Here is a 21,389-nt window from a genome sequence, read left to right as displayed (position 1 = left end):
AAATCCACAGCTGCAGAATTCCACACCAAAATCCGTAGGTCTAACAGCGGATTTTGATGCGGAATTGCAGGCAGGTTTTAAACCATTATCACTTCCACATCAAAACCTGTGGATTTTAGTGTAGAATTCAAGGCAGCTTGCAATGTGTTGTATGGCTATTCCGTCCCATGTGAAAGGTCCTTCATGTTCTTATGTTTTTTATGGAACATAGACCTGTGCAGTTTTGTAACATGCAGCGGTTCTCAGGTAGATAATTTGTGAACGTACTCTAACCAATATGGCACTGGAATGTAAGGCCTCAGAAGCCATGATTGATAAGGAAGTGAACAGTAGCTAGCCCTAACCAGTATGAGAATGCAAGTGTGTGAATATGCTGCATTCGTCACTTGGACTGGCTGGAAACCTATATGTAGGGGTAGCTTGCTGCCAGGAGGTAGGTTGCTGAGTAGAAAGTGTACAGTCATCGAAGACCATGTGAAAACTGTGACAGTGGGATGTAGTAAAACCTAGGATACTACAAGAGCTATTGTTGGGTGCATGCCCATACCACAAGCAACTTTATCTTGGATGAGAATTGTAGCTGAAACGGTGGGTGACCAAAGGTGGATGTGCAAGAGTTGACAGGCCAAATTAGTCTGGACAGTAGCCAGGGCTACAGGCTATGTGTCCGAGACAATTGTAGACAGAGCAGCTACTGACCAGGCACTAATGAACTGGGTGGAGAGGTAGATTGGAGATTGTGTTGAACACTCACCATAAGGTCCACTGCACTAGATAGCCTGTTGTAAACAAATACTATGCTTTACCTGCTGGAGAAGACCATCATTTTGTTTGCACCGAACCCCTTAATCACCGCACAGGCGCCTTTTAACAGCAGCCTCATATGGGGCTTTAATTCTGATGCTCCATCTTTTTACAATAGCTGCCAGGCACAGCAGGTGCTTGGCTGTTGGATAAAAGCGTGTCACCTGCTCAAACAATGGGGAACAGAGACACCTTTGGCCCCCACTGTTTAACCCTTTACATGCTGTAGTCAGTGCAATTGCGGCATGTACAGCGCTGACAGAGGGAGAGGGCTCCCCCTCTCATATCTGACCCCTGTGCTGTGATCACGGGTTCACACTGGGTTGCTACGGCACCTGAAGGCTTGTATATGGCACCCAGGTCTGCCAGCTATTGTTTTTTGCATCTTAGGCTTTCAAATACACTGCTATACTGAAGTATAGCAGTGTATTAGAAGAAAGATGAAATTCGGTAATATTCAAGTCCCCTAGTGGGACAAAAATAAAAATTTAAGAAAGTATAACAAAATAGGAAAACTAATATAATTATTATAATAATAAACCAGTCAAAACCCCACCTCTTTCCCTTTATTATGTAGAAAAAAAAAATGACACATGTGGTATCACTGCGTTCACAATGACCCAGAGCATAAAAGTTAATACATTACTTAAAGGGGTTGTCCCGCGAAAGCAAGTGGGGGTATACACTTCTGTATGGCCATATTAATGCACTTTGTAATGTACATTGTGCATTAATTATGAGCCATACAGAAGTTATTCACTTACCTGTTCCGTTGCTAGCGTCCCCGTCTCCATGGTGCCGTCTAATCTTCAGCGTCTAATCGCCCGATTAGACGCGCTTGCGCAGTCCTGTCTTCTGAATGGGGCCGCTCGTGCCAGAGAGCGGCTCCTCGTAGCTCCGCCCCGTCATGTGTGCCGATTCCAGCCAATCAGGAGGCTGGAATCGGCAATGGACCGCACAGAAGACCTGCGGTCCACCGAGGGTGAAGATCCCGGCGGCCATCTTCACAAGGTAAGTAAGAAGTCACCGGAGCGCGGGGATTCGGGTAAGTACTACCCGTTTTTTTTTTTTAATCCCTGCATCGGGTTTGTCTCGCGCCGAACGGGGGGGGCTATTGAAAAAAAAAAAAAAACGTTTCGGCGCGGGATAACCCCTTTAACCTGCAAGAGGGCGCATCATGAAAAAAAAAAGGAAGGTGTTAATATGGTTTGCATTCAAAGCTGCCCCTAAGGGCTCCAGCACACTGGTAAGGGCGATATCAGGCCGTGAATGTACCTTAAATCCATGTATGTTAAAGGGACTATATCACGATTTTTTATTAAAACAAGAGACACTTTTCTAATCTGTTTTTATTTTCTGATTGTAGAATTTTTTATTCTGTCATCTATACATGACTATGAAGGCTGTCATCTTGCCCGAGCTACATTTAGTATAATTTAGAGGCTTTAGGCCTCGTTCACACGGGCGACACAGCATCGTCGCAAGAAAATTGCAGCGATATCAAATCGCTGCCCTGTGCGATAATCGCTGTAGTTTCTCATGGTGATACCGCGATTTTGTAGCATTACAAAGTCGCATATGGTGCTACAAAGTCACGCGACTTTGTAGCACCACATGCAAGGATTTTCAGGTTGGGGTGGGGGGCATTTGAAATATAAGCCCTACCCCGAAAATAAGCCATAGCTGCAGAAAAAAAGATAGTATACAACTCCTTAGAAGCGCTGTCCGGGGCTCTGCTTCATCTTCTCCCGTCTTCGGCAATGTTTTTTATCTCTTCTGGACGGTGATTGAAAAATCCCTGCCTACTGGAAGCACTGGCTGTGATTGGCTGCCGCTTAGCCAATCAGAGCCAGGAGTAAACCCATGTCTGGGGGGGACCCCGAAGTAAGGACATAATCAATCCCACTTTCTGGGATTCTGAGCCGAAGGAGCGGGGCCGCATCCAAAAATACAATCTACATGCCTGCTGAAAAACAAAAAACTTGGTCCTCTCCCCTGAAAATACCTCAGGAAGAGGACACTTGGGCTCAGGAATAAAAGGGACGGTCGAAACATGCACTAACGCCCACTGCTCCTGGGCCATCATACGACCGGACAGGTCTTGGACCACGACCACTAAATCCTGCAACTGACTTGCGAGGGTATCCATGGCCTCCATTGGAGAGCAATTTTAAGGGCCAGTTATTATGTTACGGTATACTACCCATGATACGCCAGCCCGGGTGCCCTAGATCTCACCCACAACCCCTGTCCCTGCCTGCTTGCCTCCATTCCTGGCTAACCCCAGGCGGGCAACTGGGCGGCGGTCCCTAATCTAACTAGGGACCGAAAAAGGAACGCTGGCGTACCTGGATGGAAAGGGTAGAATACCAACAGAAAAGGCAGAAGTAATAAACCAACACGAACTATACTAAGCAGAACTGAGCCAGATGGAAAAACCTGGCGAATAATAGAAAGGTATAGCAGACAAGCTGACAGAAGCAAGAAACCAACAGAGGCAGACTAGCTAGCACACTGAGGGAAACCAATAACTGGCAGTCATTGCAAGTCTCTGCCCGACCTTTAAACAAAAGCCTCTGCCGAGGGGCGGAGAGAGGAAGACAGTCAACTCCCTGCAGAACACAATAAAAGGGAGCTTGTGCACAGCAGCTGCAGGGCGTGCGAGTCACCAGCACCACACCGGCCAGGCACCCGCGGCCCTGCAGCCAAACAACAAGCCAGGGGGACGCGCCACGACCGCGGGACCCCACACACCGCCACCCCTGGAGGACCAGCAACCACCGCATGGTAACAGAAGAATTTGAAGGTGCTTTTCTTGATTTTAGAAATGGGTCCCCGGATCATGGACAACAGTGCTGCTTCTATATAGAGAGAACTACTGCATCTTTGTAGACCACGTTATAGAGATTGGTAATCTCCTGCCATAAAGGTTGGACCAGGAGACAGGAACACCAAATGTGGGTAAAGTCTCCTCTCACTCCGGAGCATCTCCAGCAGGTGTCTGGGATCTGGTGTAATATCCTCGCCAAGCGTGAAGGAGTCCTGTACCACTGAGATAAAATATTATAGTTTGTTTCTTGGTATTTAGGAGGAAATCACTAAGGAGTGTGTCAGTGAAAAGGCCTTGGTCCAAGTCTCCTCCGGGAATGATCTCCCCAGCTCGCCCCCCCCCCAACCTCTCACAAATCGCTCAAGTCCCCACAAGAATCTATTGTCAACAGTAGTGTATATAATGAGGATACCCTGGTTTTAATTGGTGCAGAAGACATACACATTAGTTTGAATTGGGAAAGCGGAGCTAAGAGGGATGCCAAAGGGCCCTGGGACTGCACAAAGTGTCTAATCTGCAGGTACTGGACCCATGCTCCAGCCCAGGGGCCCCTTTCACCCATAATCTCGCCCAGTGGACGGACTACAGTCTCCGTTATGACGTCTCTGATTCTTGGAACAGGCACATCTCTCCCCTCTATGATGGAGGAGCCCTCTAGGAGAGTGGGAAGGTCAGGATTACCCACAAGTGGGGTAAGGGATCCGGGTCAAGAAACCAGTTCGAAGTGAGAGGCAAAACTACTCCAAGCCTCTAACAACTGACCCAAAAAGGGGGATACCAACTGGGTTTTTCCGGGACACTGAGGGTGGGAGCCAAAAGGAGCCTGATGTCAGAGCCTGTGAACTCTCCCACTCTAAGTCCACCCGGAGCTTGGAGGCTCTGTTGTGTAGGATGTCCAGAATGCAGTTACATATGGCTGCCTTGTGGTATAGAGAGAAGCTGGGTAGCCCTACTCCGCCACTCTTCTTACGTCTAATTAGGGTCTTGTATTTGACCCTAGGTCTCGAGTTACCCCATACAAAATCCATTGAGAGTTTACGCAACCTTGACAGATATGTCTTGGGGAGCTTCAACGGCAAGGTTTGCAAGAGATATAAAAGCTTGGGAAGGGAGTCCATTTTTAAAGCATTAATTCTCCCAAACCACGAAATCGTGAGGGGCCACTACTTCTTAAGATCTCTACCAAAGCTACCGAGCATCAGTTTAAAGTTCTTCTCAAACAAATTAGGATCTTTGGTGATATTGACTTTCAAGTATTTAATCTGGTTGTCCTTCCACTTTAAAGTTGAGAAGTCTTTAATGGCCGAAGCCTCCGCCCCAGGGATGGATATATTAAGAATTTCCAATTTGTTTACATTGACCTTAAAGTTACTCAGTCTAATGAATTTCTCAAACTCCACCAAGGTGACCAGGAGAGCTACTCTTGGGTTTGTGATGTTCATTAGTAGGTCGTCTGCAAAAAAGGCAAGCTGATGTTCAGTTGCTCCTGACCTAAAACCCCTAATATCTGGGTTATTTTGGAGGGCATTGGCCAAGGACTCTATCACCAGGACATATAGTAATGGGTAGAGAGGGCACCCCTGTCTCGTTCCATTGTTGATCTTGAGTGGTGATGAAAGAGAACCATTCACCCGTACCCAAGCTGTTGGCTCACGGTATAGGGCCATGATCCAGGCTATAAGCCTAGGGCCCAGTCCAATCTTACTCAGGGTCGACTCCAGAAACCCCCAGTGAACTCTATCAAAAGCTTTTTCAGCATCTACAGACAATAAGCTTCCGGAGCGTCACGTCCGAGATATTAGGGAGATTGTTCTGATCGTATTATCCCTGGCTTCTCGGCCTGGTATGAAGCCGGTCTGCTCTTGGTTAATCAAGGTCGGAATGAGTGGTTTTAGGCATGAAGCTAATATCTTTGAAAACAGCTTAGTTTCATTATTTAAAAGAGAGATTGGCCGGTAGTTAGAGCATGAAGTATGATCCTTCCCCAGTTTTGGAATGACCGTTATTGCCTGAAGAGCTTGATATTGGAATGGGCATGATCTTGAGATGGAATTGAAGGATTTTAACAATAGTGGGGTTAGTAGGTCACCACATATTTTATAAAATCGAGGAGTAAACCCGTTTTTTAAGTCCTTAATCACGCTATTTAGTTCCTGTTCAGTTATGCTATCTTCCAGGCTAATCGACCTCCCCACTGGGGAGTAACCCTGGTGCATGTGTGTCTAGGTACTCGTCAGTAGCCTATGGGACTTAGGACTGCCCCCCTCCCCGACTATCTTTCAGATTATATAGGCCTTAGTAGAACATTCTGAAACATTCCAAAATATCTGAGTTGGAATGCGAGGCTACTGTTTACACTGAACAATACTAATTCAAGATTTTATGCAGTTTAAAATTCTGAATGATGAGCGTTCAGTGTAAACAGCAGCCGTTCAGTACTGAATAGCTGCTGTTTTAAGTGAGTGAAGAGGGGTGGGGGAGAGCGAGGAGTGGAAAATCCTCCAGCCTCCCTGCTGCGAGCCAACAATACTCGCTCCTGTGCAACAGCACGGGAGCGAGTACATGCGAGGACAAGTGTCGGGTATGGTTTGCCCAACAGGCATCCTGTGGAAAAGGGGCTTTAGATTTTTGTGGCTGTTTACAATTTGTTTAACCTATAAAAATAATTTGATCTTTCTATAGACACGCTGACTTTTTTGTGATTGAGTAATTTTATGCTGCTAGGAAGTGGTGAGCACTATGTTCTGGTTTAATTCCTGTTCATTATTGTTTTCTTTTTACTACATAATTAGCATGGTGATATATATCAAGGCTGGTTGTTATGTGAGATTTCTGACAATATAATGAGGGGCTCTTTTTGGCATTCTTGATAACGCTGCCCTCTTCCCCATCCCGCCTCACTCACCTACTAGGTGTCTCCACACCCCTTCTAGGTGCTCTTCTTTAGGAGAGAAGACATCCCTTCTGACCCTTGAGTAATGAGTTACGTCTTTGAATTAGCACACAAGCGCAACACACATGTGCACCTGTTCATTGTTCCAGCCCAGAGTCTCTAAGTTTATTTAAGACACTGCCTATGTCTCTAGCTCAATCCTCATGTTGTTTACGGTATGTAGGCGCACCTCTCCTGCACATTTCTCTATTCACTGCAATGAGACCATTGAAGATGGCTTGAACTTAAACCTTTGGTTACCCCATCATAGTGAATGGAGTTAAGGCACATATGAATGGCTTTTTATTTGTATAGCGCCAACTTATTCTGCAGAGCTTTCAATGCAGGAGTAAAACAAAACAAGACGACAAATACATGTGGTATACAATTATTTGGAAAGAGACGGGGTGGGGATGGCAGAGGAGGTACAGGGGCAGGAGATGAGGCATAGGGGAACACAAAACAGTACGAAAAAAACATGTGGTATTTAATTATTATAAAATAGAACGGGAGGTTGATAAGCAGGTACAAGGGCAGAAGATGTATACGATAGGCAAACTGGCAAGTGTGCAGAGCCATAGGGAGGGGCAGGGGGCATGTTGTTAGGGGTGGGGGATTGGATCCAGAGATTTGGTGTGCCTCCCTGAAGTGGTGCATTTTTAAGGCGTGTCTGAAGTCCCAGGCGTTCAGGATTGTCTGTATGTTTTGGGGGTAATGTGTTCCAGAGGATCGGTGCTGCTCTGGGGAGGTCCTGGAGGCGAGCATGTGAGGATCGGATTAGAGGGGTGTTTAATCTCAATGGTCCAAGCGGTCAAATGCCTACTGATTAGAGATGAGCGAACGTACTCGGTAAGGCCGATTTTGCAATCGAGCACCGCGATTTTCGAGTACTTCACTACTCGGGTGAAAAGATTCGGGGGGCACCGTGGGTGAGCAGGAGAGAGCTCCTCCCTGTTCCGCGCTGCTACCCCCCGCTCAGCCACGCCCCGCCCCCCGGCGACCTCCGAATCTTTTCACCCGAGTAGTGAAGTACTCGAAAATCGCGGTGCTCGATTGCAAAATCGGCCTTACCGAGTACGTTCGCTCATCTCTACTACTGATCAGTAAGTTATCCTCTATCCTTTGAATAGGAGTTAACTTGGTGAGATGGAAAAATGGTTTTTGATGTAACATATTTATAATATGATCAGAATGTACTGCATATGGATTAACATTAGAGATGAGCGAACGTACTCATAATGAGTACTTACGCACCCAAGTACCGCCATTTTCGAGTACTTCAGTACTCGGGCGTAAAGATTTGGGGGGCGCCGGGGGGCTGGGAGAGGCGCGGCGGTGCGGGGGGGAGCAGCGGGGAATAGGGGGGAACCCTCTCTCTCTCCCTCTCCCCCACACTCCCCACTGCTACCCCCCGTGCCGCCACGGCGCCCCCCGAATCTTTACGCGCGAGTACTGCTGTACTCGAAAATGGCGGTGCTCGGGTGCGTAAGTACTCGTAACGAGTACATTCGCTCATCTCTAATTAACATCTTCCAGCTCTTTCTTTTGATATACTAACATACTATTGTGTATGTCTTGTAAATTTACATTTCAGAAGGTCATATAGGACCAAAATGTTTGGTGTACACTAATCAGCCTTACGAATGATTGCCTGTTACTATATTTAAGCCTGAATATCCATATATGATGGAAATAAAGATTGTTCATTGTTTTTACAAATGCAGAATGCTGTGGACTCTTCACTTATTAAAAAGTAAAAGAAGTGGGATATAAAAAAAGAACATACAACTCAAACAATGGTGACAGGTGTTTTTCAATTCTGACATATCAAACACTATAGGCTGTAGCCCAAAAGTAATGATAGCCAGGCTCCTGTTTTTACAATATAGGAAGAAAAAAGATCTAGCTAGCCACCAGCCATGAAACACTTCTAGTGCACAGGCTTACCCTCAGCCAGGTGCAACAGGTATCAGGAACACATGAATTAGTCCATCACATGGAAGAGTCCTGCTGTAAATTCTACTATAAACCTAATATAAAATTCAAGGTCACAAAAGCCAGAGGAAAAATACAATGCTTACATGATTCAGACTAACATGCAGTCTTTGAATCATATCATATGTATTATTCAACTGAGCCGATACTTCATAAGGAGGCTACCAATGGCATAGCCACACATCAAAGGCAGATTAACCACCACAAGTGCTATTACAATCATCATTTTAATAAGGCCTCCTTAACACGGGTGACAAAATCACCCGATTTTCTTGCGATGCGACAATGCTACAAATCGCATGTGTGTGAAGCCTATGCTTTCCTATGGGTTATTTAATGCGTTTTTTGTGCGGTGTGATGCAACTTTGACAGTAGGAAATGCTACTGCCAAAGCCATAACCTAAGCCCTAACTGCAGGAAACAATTTTTTTTTTTTTAAGTATACATCACCTTAGAAACGCTGTCCGGCGCTGCTGCAGCTTCCTCCCGGTCCCCGACACTGCTCTTCTTTATCTCTTCTGGCCGGAGATTGAAAAATCCCTGCCTCCAGGAAGCACTGCCTCTGATTGGCCAACGCTTAGCCAATCAGAGCCACCGCTCGATGAATGACTGTGATTGGTTCATCAAGTGCTTCCTGCAGAAGAGATGAAGAAGAACAGTGCCAGGGACCGGGAGGAAGCTGCAGCGGCGCCGGACAGCGCTTCTAAGTGACGTATACTTAAAAAAAAAAAATTCCCCTGCAGCTAGGGCTTATTTTCGAGGCAGGGCTTATATTTCAAGCCCTCCCCTGAAAATCCTTGCAAGTGGTGCTACAAAGTTGCACGACTTTGTAGCACCACTTGTGACTTTGTAGTGCTACAAAATTGTAGTATCGCTGCGAGAAAACGTAGCGATATCGCATGGACTAGCGATATGATATCGCTGCGACTTTCTCATGGCGATGCCATGTCACCCGTGTGAAGGAAGCCTAAAGAACTTAGTCAAATCAAATCAATACCTATAGTACAAATATATTACAAGTGATTAAAAGAGAAAAATACTATGTTAAATCCTGTGTAATGTAGTACAAAACAGAGCACAATGGAACATTATTATAACAGTATATATTTGCAAATTATATAATTATTCATAGGAATGATATTTGCTCCATCCAGGGAGTTTGATTATTTCCCAACAATTATGGAAGTGAATTGGTTCATAAGAGGTGTCATACGACACCTTTTTTCAATTTAGGAAGTGGATGGGGTAGGGGGGTTGCTGGGGATGTTGAATCACAGGTTATGAATGATCCCTGTTACCAATACATTTTCCAGTGTAAAGTTCTCAGATCAATTATAAACATCGTCTGCGGACTTGTCACAAGTTGTCATTCAAGCACAAAATTTTAAACCCACTATGTTTTATTAAGTTGAATCAAGAACAATATCCATGAATACATTTGAAGACATCGCAGAGAGGGATCTTGAAAATTATATATGCCTAAAAATAAATCTAATAGCAATTGGGGTAATCTTAGTGGTAAACAAAGGGTTGCATTAAATCTGATAAAGGATGTGGATAATGTGGTTATTAAAGAGGCCAATAAGGGAAGCACTATAGTGGATTTTTACATTAGTCAAATAGAGTTAATACTAATTCAAACATTACCAGTTATCCAGTAATCCCACTATTGAAATTAAGAATCAAATGGTTTCCTTAGTGATGGAAGGTTTACTTATTGGGGTTTTTGTCTAAAAAAATAATTATCTTGTGGACTTTGAGCCAATCATGCCAATATTATATGGATTGCCTAAAATATTAGGCACATTCTATTAATGTTAGATTACCTTGTTACAACCAGTGAAAAGAATTCCTGTTTATTTATAGGATTGCCAGAATATCCTTAGGATGTTTGATAATGCAGTATGGTCTGATGAATTTACATGGTTAAGCTGTGATGTTACGAGTCTATATACATCCATACCCCATGGAGTCACCTTGGTCTATATGGCCTATAATAAAGTTTATAGCAAGACTTTACCGTGTGCTGGACAAGCCATATATGTACCTCTCCTGCTTTTACAACAGGGAGAAACCTCCAAGCCCTACTGTTTAACAGCCAATATGCCGTTGCCAATATTGACCGTGGAATCCAAGTAGTTTCTAAGGCAGCTGGTTCCCTTTGTCAGATGATTTTTTCCTCCAAATTTGACAATTGGTGCAGGAGTCTCACAATAAAGCTTGTGACACTAATGAAAATGGAGCCTAAGTTTAAAAATTAACTTAGTGTTACTAAAATCAAAAGTGTTACTAAAATTAGTAAAATAAAATAGCAGCCTGACAACCAATGAATAAAAATAACATTTTCAGTTTCAGGAATGCACTTACATGAAGTTGACACATCCTGTTCCAGCTGGTGGGGCAATCCATACAAAGCTGAGGTTTGTTGTTGGTAAGTGGCTTACATGTGAAGCCACAACGCTGCACATGAACTGAGTTCCAAACTGGTGGTCAGACATTATACCTGAAGAAATATAAGAGATGGCCGGTGAGGCAATTTTATTCACATTCACAGTACAGTTTCTAGCATCTCCACTCAAATGCATTTTAATGACTGATTTATGTAAAATATACAGTACGCATTACGACTAAATAAGTTAATGGACAGAAGTGCTCCTTTATAATTCCATTCCTTCACCTTTCTAAAACTAAAATATTTTTAGAACTGTTTCAGGAAGCATGGATCAGTTGCTTGAACTGTAGAAACAGACTTCTGAAACCATTACAGTCTACCTCAGCAAAGCAGACAGCCTGACATGTCTTACACGGCAGATGGTTTTCAGTGCACCCAGTCTCAGCAGGTTATGAGAAATTCACTAAAGCTGGCATTTCATGCGCAGGGTTTAGTACAATTTCTTCAGGTGCGCTGTATGCATGGAGAGGCATAGACCTTGTCATATATCCAATGCATCCCTGGTAGCTCCATGCACCAAGACAGAAATGTACGCCTGCGTACACTTCTGGTATCACTTATGCTAGTTTCTGTCATAGATTATACATAAATCTGACGATTCGGGGTGGCCACACCTGACAAGCCGTGCCCACTTTTCAAAAAAGTGTCAGGGTCGACATGGCACAAATGCAAGTTTGCGCAAAAATGTTCAACTTTCTTTTATGCCAAAGACTGGTGTAAACCGTTTAATAAATGTGCCCCATTATGGCCTCTCAACAGTTTGTCCAGCAAGTCAAGCTAATCTACCTCATATAGCATCTATACCAATTATGTCAGTAAGTCATGTCAGAGATGTTATTAAATGTAAGCAACTGAAATATGGCAATAATATGTTAGACAAAATAGTGCGCTAACTACTAACTGCAGTGTGTGAGGGTGCAGAGGGTGAAAGGAAACTGCTGCGCAACTCAACGGAAGCTGGTCATCAGAGTGCACAGACTTAAATATGTGCAATGAATGGAATGATTTTTCATTTAGAAAATAACTTCCACTATTACAAATGATCATTAATTTGCATTAATTGTTAATGTACAAGAAAAGTTATTTATCTCTTATGAAGCAGATTAGTTAAGATCAATTGTTTTCATAACACACATATGAGATAATTACTTTTACTAGTGATATCATTAACAATAATCTTTCACCCTTCAGTGACCAGGAACATGGATGTCCTCAATCTGCATGAGGTACACGGCGAGCCCACTTCATACCTGGCTTAGGTATAAAAGGAGCAGAACAGACAGGAGCAGACCACAGAGGTGATACAGATGGTCAGAAATGGTTGGCAGTTCACAAGTAAGCATGTGCACTCAGAGCGTCTCACACCCCTGCTCCCCCAGGACACTCGGGATAGCTCTGACGCAGTAAATGAAGCTGAAGACTTCAAAATCCATGTGCCAGAACTTTGTTTGGTCTCTCAATGTGTTTTGGGGATACCATAAAACAAATCCCCTTCCTCGGGATATGATATACTTTAAAAATGCACTGTGAAAATTATTGAACAGATTTATATAGAAAATAGAAATCCTTGGTGTAAGGTGCCATATTGCTCCACAAGCCCAGTCACGATAGGAAATCAACCTGATCACATGACTCGGAAGTTCCATATGTTCTACTATGTAACAGAGAGATTTCTCAAGCAAAACAATATATCTAAATATCAAAGGCTACTGCCATGTAGTGTACAATCAAAAAGTTACAAGTCCCATTGGATACTATATAAAAAACATTGCTATTTAGTGTAAAAACAGACTACACAAAGCATAAAGCTGACTCAATAAAAACATATAAAATATACAAAATCATGATTGGTAGAACAAAAGTGAAACATTTAACCCTTTAGTGACCAAGCCTGTTTGCGCCTTAATGACCAGGGCAAATTTTGGAAATCTGACATGTGTCACTTTAACATAGAATAACTCCATAACGTTTTGCATATCCAAGTGATTCTGACAAACAGGCCAATAGAATTTGTGTATATTTATTAAGTGTGCCAAAATTAGGAAAATGTGGAAAAAAATTGCCATTTTTTTAATTTTCAGCTGCAATATCTCATATATGTTCAAACATACTGTACAAACTTTTGATGAGATATATATTTTTCCATGTGTGTATTCTATTCTGGACGCACATTGGAAAAACTTCTGTTTTTTTAACCACTTAGAAGATGTACAAATTTAACATTGATTATTAACATTTTGAGGAACATTTTGTTTTCCTATACCAAGCCGCGATTACAAAGGCTCATAGGTGTCAGAATGATGGATAGCCCCACAAATGACCCCATTTTAAAAACTACACCCCTTTATGTATTCACTGAGGGGAGTCATGAGTATTTTTACCCCACAGTTTTTTTTCCAGCTTAACGGAATTTAGAGGAGAGAAGAAAAATCTCATATTTTTGCAAATATGTCATTTAAAAGACAGGATTTTTTTCTGTAGTGCACATAATGAGTATTTGCACCTGAAATGGATACCGTTGTTTGTCCCGTATTCAGAAACATACTCATTGTGGCCCTAATCTTGTGTCTGTATGTACAATGGTGCCCAAACCCAAAGGAGCAGCCAGTGGCTTTCAGGACAGACATTTTGCTTGAAAGTGTTTTAGGCCCCATTGCACACTTGTAGAGCCCTTGAGCAGCCAAAACGACAGAAAACCCCCACAAATTACCCTATTGTGAAAACTAGACCCCTTAGCGAATTCATCTAGGGGTGTATTGCATATTTTGACACCACAGTTTTTGAATGAATCCAAGCAAAGCAGAAGGAAAAAAATTACGATTTTCATTTTTTAGGTTTTTTTTTTTTACAGCACACATAAGAATGAGGATTTACACCCCAAAATGGATCCCCGTTTGTCCTGTGTTCAGAAATATACTCATTGTGGCCCTGATATTATGTCCGTATGCACAACAGAGGCCAAACCGAAAGGAACAGCCAGTGGTTTTCAGAACAGACATTTTGCTTGAAGGTGTTTTAGGCCCCATTGCACACTTGTAGAACTCTTGAGCGGTCAAAACGATGAAGAACCCCCACAAATGAGCCCATTTTGAAAAGTAGACCCTTCAATGCATTCATCTAGTGGTGTATTGCGTATTTTTACTCCATAGTTTTTGAACGCATCTGAGCAAAGCAGAAGGAAAAAAAATTACGATTTTCATTTTTTTGGCAATTGTGTAATTTAAAAAAAAACTTGTTTTTTTGTACAGCACACACATGAATAAAGACTTTCACCCCAAAATGGATACCCCCATTTGTCCCGTGTTCATAAACATACCCATTGTGGCTCTAATATTATATCCGTATGCACAAAGGAGCATTAAACTTCAACTGTGTTTAACTTTTACATAATCGCCATTATCCATTGGATAACGGGGATCACGTGACCGGGGACTGCTCACCGTGGCCCTCGGTCACTGCTCCAGGCTCTCGGCTACCTTTAGTAGCCAGGAGCATAGAGACTTTAAATTTCCGGGGCCATCCCCAGCTTCTGCACTTGCATCCGCCACTTTGCCGATGGGTGCATGTGTTGAAGTTGGAGAAAGGTCCGCAGATAAAGATCCCATCAGGAACATCACCGGAGGCCTCAGGTAAGTAATTTCCCCTCCCTGATCAGATCCGTGATGGGAGGTGAAAACGGTAATTTTTTAAACTTTTATGTGAATGCCGTTTTCTATTGGAAAACTGTGATCATGTCACCAGGGACCGCGTACTGCCAGCCCCCTGAAATCTCCAGGCTCTTGGCTACTTTTGGTAGCCAGGAGCAGGGAAATTTTAAATAACCTTGGCAATCCGCGGCTCTTGCGCATGCTTCCGCCATTTTGGTGGCGGCGTGTGCACAGAAGTCAGGGTAAGGTCTGCGGATAAATCTTGGGCCTTAAGATACATAATATCATCTCCCCTCATGGATATGATCCGTGAGGGGAGATGAAACAAACTTTTTTTTTTACTTTTTTTACTTTACATGATCGCTATCCATTGGATATGAGCGATCATGTGACCGAGAACTGCATACAGCGGCTCCCGGTGACATCTCTGCTCTCAGCTACACATGGGAGCCGGGAGACAGAGATTTTTGAATTTCTCGGGCCGCGGGCCCTTCTGTGCACACATCCGCCGTATGACGTCTGGTGTGCATGCGCAGAAGGCGCCGTCGGGACTGGGAGGCCAGAATGCCATGGGACATCATAGAGGATGTGGGTGAGTACTTTTAGCTGCCCTGATAGATCTGATTCATCAGGGCGGCTGAATCTTTAACTTTTTAAAACTTTTAATTGATTTTCATATAAAATCGCCGACATTCAGTAAATGCCGGCAATCATGTGACGAGGGTCCTGCGGCCAAGGATGATAGCTCCAGGTTGCTAGCTACCACCGGTAACCGGCAGCATGCAGCTGTCACATCCAGAGCTTGCAGGACTTTAATCCCCGTAGGGAGCATGTTTTTACGTCCCTAGGGATTAAATCCCAGCAAGCCAGGAGGTAAAAAGGCAATGGGGTGGTCATTAAGGGGTTAACCATATAAGATAATATAAATCCATCATATAAGAAATATATGTACATTATAAGTGGGGATAAATTACATAAGATCCCAGAAAATAATCCCAAAAAGGTTCACTAAAACTTGATAAGTTATCACCTACGATATAAGATTTAATTATATTAATAATAAAAATTTGATGTTAAACAGTTTTGAACAGCTGACAGATGCAGTCAACGGCCACAGCAAATGGCCATTTAATTTGGCCTGCTTAAATGCCACTTCAGGGAGGTCTGTGGCATTTCAGCAGGTATATTGAGATGGAGGCCCTCCATTGGCCCATTGGCCCCCTGTGAGGCGATTGTGGTGCCAGTGGTTGGCCTAGTGAAGGCTTCAAGCCCTGCCAGGATGAAAAAAATGTGTAAAATAATGTTTAATCAAAATGTTTTGAATATAAAATAAAAAATTTTAAAAAGTTAAGAAAACCATTTTTTCCCGCTTTCCCCCAAAAATGCAAATTTAAAAAAAATTAAACAGAATCTGTGTTTCTGTATCCACAAAGTCCAAACTATTAACAATAAAAATTACAGTGCTAAAATTGTGTGTGTGTGGAGGGGGGGGGGGGGGGGGTGTCACCAAGCCTCTGGGAAAAATTGAATAAAACTGACCAAAAAGTCACATGCACCCCTAAATGACATAATAGTACCAAATGGAGACTACAGTTCACCCTGCAAAAAAGCAAAACACTCACATGCCCACTGACAGAAAAATAACAAATTTAGGGCTTTCAGAATATGACAACAGGTAATTTTGTTTAAACATTTTTTTTCTTATTTTTAAAAGTAGTAAAACAAGAAAAGAAAAAAAAAAGAAGATATAACTTTTGTATTGCCATTAGTCATATTAACTCACAGAATAGAACAGCCAATGTGATGAGCAGCTAATGTGCAAACCACTTAAGTTATATAAAATTATGTTTAATGCTGAAAAAAACCTCTTTAAAGTCATGTTCCATATGGGGACCACACTTCTTTCTAATTTGCTGTCCATTGCCTGTTGCCAATTGATGCCTGTCTGTAATAGACATAACAAGACAGAACACAGGAAGTGAAGGAGGATGTGATGACTCATGCTGTCCATAGAAATCACACAAATGTGGCTGCAGCACCTAAAAGTTAATTATTTATTGTGTTACAACTGCTGAAATAAAAAAGAAAAGGTAATTTTCAATTTTCTATATTAGTCAGGTTTAGACTTCAGGTTTAAAAGTGGCCAAACACATCATTATTTTGCTTTATAATTTAGCTGTTTTTATTTTAAGAGACCCTTCACATGATTTGCTTATCACAGTCCATTCATAGACTAATAACAATATTATCAAACATTCTCATAGCTAAAAAAAAAACTAAAAAAACCCCCAAAAAACTCAGGTTAAGGCCGCCTGCACACGGCTGGGTCGGATTCCACAAACGGGATCCCGCAGCGGAATCCGACCCTGAGCCCGGCCAGAGACTCCCATGTACCGGTCTGCAGTCTTCATAATCTGTGCTGCAGATGTTCCGGCCGGGAGTTGCAATTGTTTTCCACTCGTGGGCAGGAAAAACTGCTTTTCCATAGCATGCTGTGGGCAGGATTTGCTGTGGAATCCGGAGGCAGACTCCCGCTCTGAATTCCACAATGCAAATCCGCCCATGTGCAAACGGTCTAAAGGAGATCCTCACCTTATAACAAATAACGTAAGACACTTTTAAATTCTCATTAGTATTTAAGTGGTTCTCCAGACTTGGACAAACAAAGATGGTTGCACCAGCTTTTCCGATTGTCTGATGTACACTGTGTATTAGTATGCAGTATTATTGTATCTTGATGCCACCAGGAAGAACTGGTGGAGTCAAGATTGACAGGGGGGTGGCGCCCCCTGTATGTGATTGGCTGGAAAAGCTGGCTGTGCTGCAGGTCCTGGGAGGCCAGTAAGCTGACGCTGCAGCTGCAATTTTTGGTGCCCTTTACCTCCATTTCTGAGCAGCGCAGTTGGACAGCTTAAACCCCCTCCCCGTTGGGCGGACAGAAGAAGGAACCCCGCTGCTATGCAGGGCAGCTGAAACCCCCTCCCCACCGGCCGGCCAGAAGAAGGCACGCTGCTGCAATCCATGGAGGGCTGCACCTCCCTTCCCTTCATTGCCACAGGTGAAAAGTGAAAACCCCTCTCCGGCGGCAGCCCAGAACAATGCACCCCGCTGTGTGTTACAGCACTGAGTGGGGTGGCGATGAGGGAACCCACAGGTCCATGAACCGCCTTTTCCGGCAGCACCGCTGAAGGCGCTCACCATCTCCCCCTCCTTTTCCTTACCCTCGGTCGGCATCAGCCAAGACACAGCAGTGGTCCGTCCACCCACAGCAGCACTACAGCAGAGAGGCAGCAGCGGAGGGCGAGACTTTCAGACATGCGCCCTCCGCACACTGCATTAGGAGACCAGGCAGCCAACAGCAGCGGGGCATTCAGCGTTATAGCCACCAGCCTGTAGACAGCAGAAGGACGACAGCTGGGAGGCCAGGGGACAGCCACTTAGCTGCTATAACAGCACTGCAGGTGAGCGGCATTTAATAGACACCAAGCCCCCCTCACTCACTTACTACGGCACTTCCCCATGCAGTTTAGCTCATTCCAGGACCTTCACTTCTTGAGCCAATCGGGAGCTAGGAGTGTGACAGGGGTGTTTCTCCTGTCAAACCCTTAGCTTCCGGTGGCGTCAAGATACAATATTACCTTAGTATGCATCATTAGTCTAAGACACTACATCTGCTTTAATTAACCAGTGCTGCCCACATGAGTAGTGCTGACCAGTTAGAGCAGCATGTAGAGTCTTAAACTACACATGCATACTAATGTAAAGCGTGTATCATCTAGTTAGAGAAGCAGTTTGGCCATCACTGCTTTTCCAGGCCCAGAGGGTTGTTTTAACTTACTAATGCAGTCTTTACTTCTTCAGTGCAACATTTTGTTGATTTGCTTAAGCCACACCCCCTGCTGACACCACTTCTTGTCCTATCCTAGCTGTTCATAGCATCCTAGCGTCATAAGATGGGTGAATACGAAGGAGTATGTGACCATAGGCATCACTTAGCTTCCTCCACGGTAATACATAGTGCCCAGGTGCAGTAGAGGAGACTGAGTGGTGTCTATAGTCCCAAGCCCTCCATAGTCAGCCATCATATGGATAAACATAACTAAAACTAATAAGAGTTTATTAAATATTACTTTAAAAATAAGGGCTGAGACACACAAAATAAACGGAGCAAGGGGTTAGATATGTCGAGTAGTGGAAGTACAGGTCTCTTGAGAAGCAGACATCACACGTATGTTCAATCGGCTTATCTTGATAGAAAAGCCAGTGATCCACTAATAGGAAGCACTTGGTCACTCCTAGTAAGCCTAAATTCTTATTGACCAGGACAACTCTTAATCATAGAATGAGGAGGCCGGCTACAAGAAGTGTGCATTGAGAATTTAACGGATTGTGCTAAGTTAAACAAGTGTTCAGTTCATGCAATAAATTTGCTACTTGGTTCTGACGGAAAGCTGGGCACAAACAATTTTGCAGCCACACTCACTAATGATGTACGGACTGAATTGCAGATGAACGAGCACCCACTATATACAGATGTTTAGTTCAGTATGGTGCTCAATTCATGCACTTGGTTAAGTTCTAGATTTTCAAATTATACATTATGGACTTATGTTCAATAAGTGTTTAGTTCATGCTTTTCTTTGAGTTAACTTGGTTCAATAAACGCTCAGTTTCTGCTTGGTTCTCATGCACTCAATCTACTGCTACGTTTATCTGCACATACTGTACTACTAAATTCACTACTAGGTTTATGCTAGGATCTCATGCACACAATGTACTGCTAGGTTTACACATTTCCCTGTACTTTTAACAGTTCATCAGAAACCATTTCAATTTCGTTTTGGGGTTAATGCCCATGAACGGATTTTCACCACGGTTCCCGCTGCATAAATCCACGGGGAATTCTGCTGCTGTTAGTTCTTATGAACCTAATAGTTTTTTTTCCAGCCAATGCCGAAACGCAGAATTTTACCGTGGATTTCTTCAGAGGGAAATAAATCGTGGATTAACGCCGCGGTTGGTCTCCATTAATATAGTATTAATGGAGACCATGGAAAAACGCACATTGTTCCGCGATCACCAGCAGGCACATTTTGTTTACCACCACGGTACTCCTGCGGCGTAAATTCGCAGGCGTATCCACTGACGGCCGTGGGCACAAGGCCTTAATGAGATATAAAAGATCAAAATAACTTAGAATTGAGTTGTAGATGTATCTGAACCAGATAGATTTGAGAAACTGGATTTCACAGGTAGCTTGACAGCAAGGCACAAGAGAAGGAGAAACAGAAAACCCTTTCTAGGAATCTGCCAGAGGTTATATGGCTATTCTCATAGAGCACAGGATCTGGTCTCACATAGAGAGAGGTATAATTATACCAACAATGAAAGATCGGTGCACTATGAGTCCTTTCGATATGCTCAGATAGTAGTTAGAGGTAAATCGAGCTAGGCTATTAGAGGATATGTCCCATTGGAGTAGATACTCAGATACGTTAGACATAGATACTCAGATACGTTAGACATAGATACTCAGATACATTAGACATAGATACTCAGATACGTTAGACATAGTCACTCAGATACGTTAGACATAGTCACTCAGATACGTTAGACATAGTCACTCAGATACGTTAGACATAGTCACTCAGATACGTTAGACATAGTCACTCAGATACGTTAGACAGTCACTCAGATACGTTAGACAGTCACTCAGATACATTAGACATAGTCACTCAGATATGTTAGACATAGTCACTCAGATACGTTAGACATAGTCACTCATGTTAGACATAGATACTCAGATACGTTAGACATAGTCACTCAGATACGTTAGAGATAGTCAGATACATTAGAGATACACAGATAACTTAGAGATAGCAGAGCTAGGCTCTTAGAGGACATGTCCCATTCATGTGGACATAGCTCACAATCAAGGCTACGATCCCTGAGACATAATATATCTAAGGTTCTCTGAGGATATTGCGATTCAATCACCCTGCTAGAAGTTCCATTTATAGCCCTCGAAGAGTACAGTGGTTCAATCACCCTGCCTATAGAGTCTTCTATAGCCCTCTAGGTGTATACTGGTTCAATGACCATTGGGCTACAAGCTACATCACACCACTTTATTATTTTGCATCTATTATCTTACACTCTATAGGCAGGGTGATTGAACTGCTATACTCCTAGAGGGCTATAGAAGACTTGTAGCCAGCCTCCTCAATCTATCACTGAGAGTTGTCATAGCATATAAGAATTTAGTTTTACTAGGAGTGACCAAGTGCTACCTTTGAGTGGATTACTGGCTTTTCTATTGAGATAAGCTGATTGAGCATAGGTGTGATGTCTACGTGTCAAAAAAAAAACTGTACTTCCACTACCTGACATATTTAACCCCTTGTGGTGGATTGCTCAGGCTCTGTTTATTTTGTTTGTCTTTATTTTGTGTGTCTCAGCCATTATTATTATTTTTTTTTTTGAACATTGGATTTTTATTGGCATTTGCAAAAAATTTGCATTGCAAAATTAACGCAGGTGTGTATTGATTACCATTCGTCAACACTTCATATGCACTGTAGCAACTTTATGAGAATATCAAAAGGGGAGAGGAGGGTGAGGGAAACGGGAAGTGGAGAAGAGATAAGAATAGTACCTCACAAACAGACAATTTTACTATTGTGAAGGGGTCCAGTATATAGGATATGAAGTAGTTGAGATCTTTACCGA

General features: G+C 43.1%; 1 protein-coding gene across 1 annotated transcript in view; it reads right to left on the bottom strand.

Annotated features, from left to right (window-relative positions):
* Positions 1 to 21,389, bottom strand: part of RELN (reelin) — a 655,909-nt gene that overhangs the window by 536,289 nt on the left and 98,231 nt on the right. Inside the window, exon 3 of the mRNA XM_066591974.1 lies at positions 10,929 to 11,064. Within this exon, the coding sequence (XP_066448071.1) occupies positions 10,929 to 11,064 (136 nt within the window). The remainder of the gene's footprint in view (positions 1 to 10,928; positions 11,065 to 21,389) is intronic.

Source organism: Eleutherodactylus coqui, chromosome 2, assembly GCF_035609145.1.
Source record: "Eleutherodactylus coqui strain aEleCoq1 chromosome 2, aEleCoq1.hap1, whole genome shotgun sequence".
Lineage (NCBI taxonomy): Eukaryota > Metazoa > Chordata > Amphibia > Anura > Eleutherodactylidae > Eleutherodactylus > Eleutherodactylus coqui.
This window is presented reverse-complemented; position numbering and strand designations above follow the sequence as displayed.